The sequence below is a fragment of the Oncorhynchus keta genome, chromosome 34, assembly GCF_023373465.1.
Source record: "Oncorhynchus keta strain PuntledgeMale-10-30-2019 chromosome 34, Oket_V2, whole genome shotgun sequence".
NCBI classification, from domain to species: domain Eukaryota; kingdom Metazoa; phylum Chordata; class Actinopteri; order Salmoniformes; family Salmonidae; genus Oncorhynchus; species Oncorhynchus keta.
Window position 1 is genome coordinate 66,701,005 of NC_068454.1, and position 9,554 is coordinate 66,710,558.

Sequence of the window (9,554 nt, forward strand, 5' to 3'; positions counted from 1 at the left end):
AAAAACCACCTTCCCATTTGGTTATGAACGCAGCATAAAAGGCTTTTGTCTCCAGGCACAGCCAATTTCAGAAACAGTTGTTTTGAGTAAAAGCGCAGTACTGCATGTCTGTGCAGCACATACTATACACTATACTACCAGTCCATTAGGCTTTCAACAACAACTACCACAGTCACCTGAAATGTTACCACTTTAATGCAATTTCATTTTTAAAAGTCATTGGTAGAAAACATAACGTCTCCATTATATCGATGACAAGGTCAGCCTCTTCTCCTTCCCCCCTGTTGTCGTCTCCTCTGTCTGAGTCTCCGTCGCTCTCTCCACCTCCCTCGTCTCCACTCAGTATCTGCCTGGGCACCCAGTTGAACGAGGCGCTGGATGTGGGAGGGGCAGTCGGGCCCGCTGGGAAGTTGGCTGCTAAAGGGGCCACCACCTAAGTGGAGGGAGGTAAAAGGAAGATGGAATGAGAGATGCAATGGAGAAAGAGAGGGGTAGATGACTTGGACTGAGTCCCAAATGACACCCTGTTTCCTTTATAGTGCACTACTTTTGACCAGAGCCCTCTGGGGTAGGAATAGGGTTCCATCTGGGATGTGGTTTGTCTACTGAGGAAGAATAACCCTTTAAATGAATGGTCAGTAATTGAAAATGAAAAGAGTCCAGGATATTATGGCAGTACATTACTTCATTGATGATGTCCCAATGTTATGGACCTTCCTATAGCCTACTGTAGGCCTGCACCTAACCTGTCATATGTAGTGCAGTTATACTGTAGAAACACTCTATTCTAGACCCTAACTCAACAGCCTACGTGCAACATGTCTGTTCCCTCATCTGTGATCTCCTCCTCCTCCCCTTCCCTGATGTCTCTTTCTTGTGTTTGGGCGCCTTTATCTCTTTCTTCATTCTCTCAGCTGGTGGAGCTAAATACTCTGGTGGGAAGGGCAACTTCCCGTCTCACTCACTCTCACACACTCTCACACACACTATCCAAAACAAACATACACACACATTGTAGGTACAGCCCCGAAAAGTATCAGTATCACATCGTGGTAAAAGGTTTTGCTACAGTGTGACAAATAAATACACCCCATCTGTCCAAACAAAACAAACTTGTAGATTCACCCACCCACCTTTTATCTCTGGACACTCTGAGCAGCTTCTTCTGGGATCTTCTGAGCTCTTCCTGAAAACACTCCTGCTCCTAAACGGAGACAAGTAGCGAAATACAACAGTTCAACTCTGTAAATTACAGTTCCTTGGCCAATAGGTGATATAATAATAATAGCACGTCATTGACAATTGGATTAAACATTAATACTCACATAAACCATGAATTTCAATTTGCGTTTGAGATTTGTGTAGTTCTGCTTGTAGTCCACCTCCATATCGGCATTTCTGACGCTGTGGTTGAACCGTCAGTGGTCCTGCTATACCGGTAGGGAAATTGTTAGTGTCGTGGTTATGTTAGCCATATAACAACAGCTTGTTGGCTAGCTCACTGCTAGCCTTTCCAGTGCATTATCGTAGTTTTTTTTTAAGTATTTAGCTGGAAGCAGAAGAATAGCAACTGAAAACGCTTGCAAGTAGGATAATAAGGAGACGAAACCATGTCATTATAAAGTTAAATAGCTTGAATTAATATGAAAAATCCTTCATACCTCTCGTTTGAATGAATATGTACGACATGCTCTTTGTTTACGTCTGTTCTTCTTCTTCGTTAGGATTTGGTTGTCAGTTCGCGTATACCGCCATCTACTGTACTGGCGTGTACTTTCGTTTTGTGTGTGTGTGTGTGTGTGTGTGTGTGTGTGTGTTGTGTGTGTGTGTGTGTGTGTGTGTGTGTGTGTGTGTGTGTGTGTGTGTGTGTGTGTGTGTGTGTGTGTGTGTGTGCGCGCCATTCTTCTTTTTAAAATTTGTATTAGCGGATTGCAACCAACTGAAATGTACTGGATTGTGAGACTGGGCGCAACCTCCCTATTGCTTTCTCATGTATTTGTCTTTTCCGCCTGTATTTCCGCCTACTGGAGTGAATTCCTTACACTTTATGATGCAAAGGTGAAGAGAAAAGGATGGGGAAAAGGGAAGAAAAATGACCTTACAAACTAACCCTACAGTTGCACCCATTAAAGCCTCACCTCACCACTAGTTGGGAGTCATTTTCAAGCTCTGGAAGTGACATTTAAAACAGTTGGCGGGGCCAGACATAGAGCCAGAATGAAGGAAAATAACCTAACCCCTGCAATGGTCACATAAATAATATACGTAAACGAGGGATCTTGGCTATTTTATGGAGAGTGAGAGCTAGTCATACCCATGAACAATAGGTCTTATCAACTAATGATTATAGCCCAAACAAGATGACCTTGAATACAGAAATATATGGGATACAAAAGCAACCGCATTTCCTATAGATAATTGTTCTGTTGCCTATTACAACAAGTGAATCATGTTTAGTGTGTGAACCTCTGCATGTGAGTAATATTCATAATAATGCATTGTGCTAGTGTTCTGTATTCTGTCCACCCACAATACTGGAGTAGACTACAGTAGTTTGGTTTATGGCGCTGAAAGTGCAGCTTGCTCACTTCAGCAGAGCACACAGCAGTCACATCGTCAGGACCCAGGACAATGAATTATAGATGAGGAACATTCCAGAGATGAGTCATGCTACCTCTGCACACACACAGCCAACCAGCCAGTCTGTGTGTGTGTGTGTGTGTGCATGTGTGCATGCGTTTGAGTGTATTAGAATGGGAGAATGCTAGAGGGAGAGAGGAAGGCAAGGAGAGAGTGTGTGTATGCATACATGTTTGTGTGTGTGTTTGTCTCTGAGGGGGAGAATATTGCCTGAGAAAATGCTAACTGCTTGCTTTTATACCAGTGCTCCCCACTCTGTTTTCTTTATGTCAAGAAGAGAAGGAAGAACAGATGGAAACTGACCTCAGTTAGTCCTACATCTACCAATATTTATGTTAAGTTTTAACACCAACATTTTATTGTTTACAGTTGTCATACTGCCCTCTCCATACGCCCTAGATACATTAGTACGAAAACAACATAGGCCTACCAAAATAAATACACAGCCTCTCTCTCCTATCCCTTCCAGGCAAACCCCTCCCTATGAAAAATGATATCCCCCTACATCCCGACCCACTGCCTGATTCTATCCCCTGACCGATTCCCTCTTTTGTTTCCAGAATGACAACAGCAGACAGAAATAGAATCTTCTCCACCGTGCAATGCCATAAATCGCTGCTGCCTGCCTGCCCATCCTGGCCAGCAGCTGTGGCTCCCTCCTTCCCTCCCTCCCTTTCTCCTCAGTGCTAATGGACGTTAGTCTTCAGCCAAGCTGCATGTAGAGAGAGGGAGAAGGCTACTGTCGGATGGTGTTTGATGGTGACCCTTGTCTGTTTAATTGTTTCTAGATAAATCTCCATTTGACTGGTTGGATGTATGTATGACACTCATTCTCTCTTCATGCTAATTGTTTTGATGACCTCAGCGAGGGTATCTCTTCCTATTGGGTTCTCTCTCCATATCTGCTCTCTGTCTATCTGTCTCTCCCTATCTCTCTCTGTCTATCTGTCTCGCTCTCTCTGTATCTCTCTGTCTGTCTGTCTCGCTCTCTGTGTATCTCTCTTTCTCTCTGTGTATCTCTCTTTCTCTCTGTGTATCTCTATCGTTCTCTCTAATTTATAATTTTCTCTTGTCCTTCAATTCTATGTCACTGTCACTGTCCCTCCCTCTTCATCTTTACTGTCCCTCTCTTTTATTACACCTCTTTAGTTCCCTCTTGTCATTGCCAAGAGTCCCTTGTTTGCTTTCCCGTCTCGTTAGGAGAAATTGGAATGTACAAAAATCACATAAAAGACACCAACAACAACTACAATAAAAGCCTTCTCCCTGACCATAAGGTAAGCTGCAAAAGTTTATACTTTTACCCTTGGGTTTATGTCTAAAGGAAAGTCAGGCAATAGAACGTTTAATTAATTATGAAAGAGGTTGTGTTTGGGAAAAGGCTCTCCCATAAAATCTAATAGGCTGTATCGATGGGACATTTTTTAAAGTACATTTTCAATGGCACAACAATATCACTTTCAATAAATAAATGACTTCTAAACTCATAGGGAAAACGATTATCTAAATACATGCATGCAAACTTACTCTTTAGTTAAATAACTTAAGTCACTATTCTGTCACTATTTGACATTGTTTCTCTGTCTGTTTTTCTGTTCTCTCCTCTCCCCTCATGTTTGTCTGTGTGCCTGTTACAGGAGAAGCTGATCCAGGCTATTAAAAGAATAAAGCATGAGGTAGACGAGTGCTGGGAGGCAGAGAGAGAGACGTACATATGGTCTGTTGGTGTAGAGGTACGGTGCTGGCTGCCAATGCATCATTTCCACTGTCATTTACTTTTCATGTCTTATTCCCTTGATTATTTCATTCAGTCCTGAATATGATCATCTGTGAATGTATTAGTGTGTCAGTAATATTACAAGCAATTTGACTGATAGTGGTGAGAAATGTTATCCAGCAACATTATGATAAGTATTTTGTAGTATTTACATATTTAGCATTAAAATTAACGTACTGTAACTGATGCGTGTTGGCTAAAGCTGAAAATTCTGTGTCTCCCAACCAGGCTAGTATCCTTCCACTACCCACTATATAGTAACAAAACATAGTAAAACCTACTACACAAAAGAGTAAAGTCTGTCTCTCTATCTATCTCTCAGAGATGTTTTGATAATCTGGAACGGGAGGTCCGAGCTGAGTTCCAGAACCTCCATCGCTTCCTGGACGAAGAGGAGACCATGGACATGGAGCGACTGAAGAAGGAGAAAGAGAAGAGGGTGAAGCTGCTTAGGGAGAGGGAGAAGAAGATCGCCATGCAGGGAAGAGATCTGGAGAGAGGCATTGCCACGCTAAACAACAAACTGGCCGAGGAAGACAGTCCCAGACTGCTCAAAGTGAGTGAGTTAGGGTGTTCAGGCTATTGTTCTAGCACTGCACCTCTACACTGTAAAAAGAGGGATGGCACTGTTGTTTATCTGAAGTGCTTTTTAAAATGGTATGATCCTAAATTAATATTTGGTTCGTTCAACCTATTCTATTCAATTTGCCTGAAATCAAATAACGAATTTGACAGATCAATGTGATTTTTTTAATTGAATGAAAGCTTCTAAATTGCTTTCAACACCTCATGGGCATCAATGTTGCATAGTGGTGAGAGCAATGTAGCAGTGCCAGCCTATCAGAATTGTTGGAGGCATGGCCTATTGGGGGCGTGGCTTTCTGTTGGTTATTTTTGGCCACCTGTGGGAATGAATGTCATTCCTGGTAATGTGTTCTGTTTTTTTAATGATCATATGTTCACTGCCAGCACTGGAACTTAAATGATATCTGCTTAAGAACTGTGATACTAAAGTGCATGGAAAGGTGTCTAATGATGAGATGGTTACCATTTGGTTACAATATCGTAACCAGTTAATGTGGAAATATTATGTAAAGAAAGTGTTTGGATGAATTATTTCATGTTATGGAACCAATTTACTATCTTGATTAACAGGAAATGTATTTCATTTGGATAGGTAATTCCAGAGTGAAAAATCTACTTGGTACAACATGAACAAAAGTAGTTCTACTGTATATACCCTGAGTGTACAAAACATTAAGAACATCATGTCCAGGTCTCAATTATCTCAAGACTTAAAAATCCTTCTTTAACCGGTCTTCTCCCCTTCATCTACACTGACTGAAGTGGTTTTAACACTTGACATAAATAAGGAATCGTAGCTTTCACCTGGATTCACCTGGTCAGTCTATGTCATGGAAATAGCAGATGTTCTTAATGTTTTGTGTATTAGTTTGCATTTATGTTATTTTTAGGTTTAACCAAAGGTTTAATCCCACAGCACCCCCTTGCAACCCCTGCTCGCACCTCCCCCCACCCCCAAAAAATAGCTTTTTGGGAACTAACACTTCACTTTCCCTCTTACTAGCTCTGACTGCTGATAACTACTTTAATGAGGACAAATGTACTTACTATGACTGTGATATGTAGTTGTCCCACTTAGCTATCTTTAGATGAATGCACTAACTATAAATCGCTCTGGATAACAGCGTCTGCTAAATTACTAAAATGTTCATGTAAATCTAGTGCAGGGCTGGAACTAAAGCCTGCACACTGCAGTAGCCCTCCATGAGGAGAGTTGGCCAACATCAATGATTATAAGATGAGACAAACTGTCATAATTGTTTATGACAACTCATGTCATTATTACGACCACCGTCCAGGTCTTATGATGAAAGGTTGGAGAGCAAAGTGTTACAGAGAATGTGATGAATGGCAGGAGGGAGGGAGCGATTTGGGGAGGGTCAGGGGAATGAGAAGCTTGGAGTACCTCCACAGAATCTACTGGATGCTGCTTTCAGCTTCCACAACAGCTAACCTACGCTGACATTGCAGTCCTCAAGGACCACCGTGTCAGCTTATAGCCTTCTCTTCTGGCACTAATTTGATCAATCATTGGCTAAAGAGTCTACTTGCCTGCTTTTGCAGGTCTAAATCAATTTCTCATTAAAAGGTTGGTGGACAAAAAGCAACACACAGTGCAGTCCTGGAGGACTAGCTGAGGTTTGGCACCAAACAATGATTGAAAGAGAATATGAACTGCATATTGAGTTCACGAGGGCACCTTTATCAATGGAACAAATACACTGTTATGTGCAATGTTGTTTTGAGTGCTTTAAGTCTTTCACTACTGTTATGACCATTCCTTTTTTCTCTCTGAAGGAGATTCAAGACCTCTTGAAAAGGCAAGTGTTTATATTTAATTATTTAACTGATTATGACTCCATCTATTTCTCGTGTCACAAATCACTCCCTTCTCCTGATCGGCCATAATCTCTCACCTTGCAACTTCGGCATCTCTCTCTCTCTCTCTCTCTCTCTCTCTCTCTCTCTCTCTCTCTCTCTCTCTCTCTCCTCTCCCCTCTCTCCCCCTCTCTCTCTCTCTCTCTCTCTCCTCCTCTCTCTCTCTCTCTCTCTCTCTCTCTTTGGCATTCCACTTTCTTTCTTCACTCTCTCTACCCTCTCTTTCTCACTCATTTCCATTCACATTCTTTTCGTTCCCTTTCTCATCCATCTTTGCACTCCTCTTCCCCTGCACCTCTCCCTCTCTCATCCCCCCCCAGGTCCCAGGTGGCTTTCATACCGCCTCCGCAGGTGGATGTGGAGGTGCGATCAGCACACTTTGTGGGGCCCATCCAGTACAGGATATGGAAACACATGAAGAGCTGCCTGTACCCAAGTAATGAACATCATATCCTTCTGTGACATTAGTATTGTTATAGTATTGTTTGTTATAAAATGTGTATAATGCTGAATTTAAGAGATTACGCCTTCTAGTGACGTAGTGCCAATGTACTGGTATATCTGTTTTTTACATTCCTACTTAAAGGGATCCACTTACACATATACCATTAGACAATTCTAGATTACAACAATGCAACTCACCTGAGCCCCCCCCCCACCCCCCAGATATCACTGAAGTGACCTTTGACCCAGAGACAGCCCACCCCCTCCTCACCCTCTCCCCCAGCTGCACTTCTGTGTGGTTCGAGGAGGACAAAGTTATCCCCAAGGCCTCGGAGGAGGAGCAGCCTCCCAACCCCCGCTGCTTCCACTACTACTACAGTGTCATGGGCCGAGAAGGCTTCATCATCGGACGCCATTACTGGGAGGTGGAGGTGGGCCGCAAGACAGCGTGGCGGCTGGGTGTGGCCAGGGAGGACGTCCCCCGGGGGGAGATGGACTCCAGCGGGACCAGTAACGGTCTCTGGACCCTATCCCTGAAGGGAGGGGCCATCTTGGCCTGTACAGACCCCAAACCCACCAAGGTCCCGGTGTCCATCAAGCCCGTCCGGATCGGAGTGTTCTTAGACTGTGAGAAGGAGGAAGTAGCGTTCTATAACGCTGTTACCATGACGCCACTGTACACATTCTCCATGGAAACGGTGTTCGTTCCGCTGATCCCCTTCTATAACCCATGTGACACGGACGATGGGAGGAACCTGGGTCCCCTAAACCTCTTCAGCCCCTCTATATGAGAGTACAGAGAACCAAGGAGAACCAAGGTTGTACTGGAGTATATTTTGTTTGTGGATGCGGTGGAAGGATAGAGAGAATTTGTAAATGGTTTGTTTTATACAGTGTGTGTTTCTGGTATAATTTCATAGCTGGCTGGAAGCATGATGTAAATTGTATCAGTTAAAAAATCCAATGAGTTTATGATATGCATTTACATTTACCAGGGGAAGCTGGTGTAAGGAGCTATAGGAGGACGGGCTAATTGCAATGGAATGGAATCAATGGAACGGAGTCAACGAGGTTTCCATATGTTTGATGTGTTTGATACTGTTCAATTTATTCCATTCCACCCAATACAATGAGCCCATCCTCCCACACGCCTCCACTGACATGTACCTAACCAGCTCTATGGTATAGCACTATCAATTCATATTTATGCCATTGCGTTCAGTTGTTTGCATTGTGGTTTGAATATTGACATTTTATTGGCATTAAATACACAAATAAATAGGTAAACAAATTAACACAAAACCTTGGTCTGTGCTCATAACACCAGAATGTGATAGTTTTGTCATATTGTCACATAATAGGTTATGAATGTAGAAAAACCAGACTAAGGTATCGAAAACAAGTCCCAAAAATGAGCAAAGGCCAAATGCCAGTATCCTAGTGGGGGTAGATACCACAGGGCCTCAGGACTTAACAGTAGGGGTTAACTGCACAATGATGTTACCTTTGGCCCATCTATAAATACTGTGGTCATGCATCCATAGCTGTGACACTTTGTCAGCAGTCCAAATGTCACCCTATTCCCTATATAGTGCACTACTTCTGACCAGGGCCCATGGACCCTAGTACAAAAGTAGTGCACTAAATAGGGAATAAGGTGCCATTTGGGATGTATCTATTGTGGCATGGGTATGGGAGAAATGTAGGGGAGGGGGTGGGAAGAGGGAGGAAGAGGACACACAGGGTGACACTGGAGAGTGTGACACTGTGGGAAAATAACTAAATGTGTGTGACATTGAGTAAGATGACTGACGTGAGGTAGCATGACAACACCGTCACATTTACAGAGACCAAGGCTTCCTCAGTGAACGCGGCCATTAGTATGATATCTTACACTATGCACGGTGTGCCAGATAGACAGCTAGGAGAAAAGTGCTCCACGAAATGAGATCGTAAAATCTAAGTGCACACACGTTATGGCCTACCTACCTACCCGAATAACATTAGGACAAATTCAAAGCTTTGGAAAAGTACAGAATCAATGACAAGGACACTAGATTTTTTTCTCATAATCTTTTGTTTATTCTTCGTTATGTTTTTTTTAGACATGAAATAAAGAAAATAACACCTTTCCTTTACAAAACGCCTGTGTGTTGTGTTGTGAAAAAAGGGAGGAGGGAGATCAACAGACTACAGAGCGCTACACACTCCATCACAGCAGAAGGAGTAA

At 42.9% G+C, this 9,554-nt stretch overlaps 1 protein-coding gene and 1 long non-coding RNA gene across 6 annotated transcripts; one reads left to right on the forward strand and one right to left on the reverse strand.

Moving 5' to 3' along the window:
- Positions 1-172: 172 nt before the first annotated feature.
- Positions 173-1,779, reverse strand: LOC118377038 (uncharacterized). 2 transcript variants are annotated; one of them, XR_004824146.2, is made up of 4 exons: positions 1,662-1,779; positions 1,326-1,430; positions 1,134-1,204; positions 173-433 (listed from the first exon to the last, which is right to left on the reverse strand). It is a non-coding gene; the product is annotated as an uncharacterized LOC118377038 (long non-coding RNA). The 2 variants fall into 2 exon arrangements; XR_004824147.2 differs by having other exon boundaries at positions 1,326-1,427; positions 1,662-1,716.
- A 200-nt stretch (positions 1,780-1,979) lies between these two features.
- Positions 1,980-9,467, forward strand: LOC118377037 (zinc-binding protein A33-like). Of its 4 annotated transcripts, none has more exons than XM_035763862.2 (7): positions 1,980-3,399; positions 3,841-3,917; positions 4,278-4,373; positions 4,740-4,973; positions 6,800-6,822; positions 7,201-7,316; positions 7,547-9,467. In XM_035763862.2, the coding sequence occupies exons 1-7, from the start codon at positions 3,387-3,389 to the stop codon at positions 8,113-8,115; spliced, it is 1,128 nt and encodes a 375-aa protein (XP_035619755.2). In that variant the 5' UTR covers positions 1,980-3,386; the 3' UTR covers positions 8,116-9,467. The 4 variants fall into 4 exon arrangements, with proteins under 4 accessions (XP_035619755.2, XP_035619757.2, XP_035619756.2 ...); XM_035763864.2 differs by having other exon boundaries at positions 1,982-3,454; XM_035763863.2 differs by having other exon boundaries at positions 1,983-3,454; positions 3,790-3,917.
- Positions 9,468-9,554: the final 87 nt, after the last annotated feature.

Coding starts and splice junctions, on each gene's coding strand:
- LOC118377037 (XM_035763860.2), top strand. Junction 4,374..4,739: donor TATGGTCTGTTGGTGTAGAG/GTACGGTGCTGG, acceptor TCTATCTCTCAG/AGATGTTTTGATAATCTGGA. Junction 4,974..6,799: donor ACAGTCCCAGACTGCTCAAA/GTGAGTGAGTTA, acceptor TTCTCTCTGAAG/GAGATTCAAGACCTCTTGAA.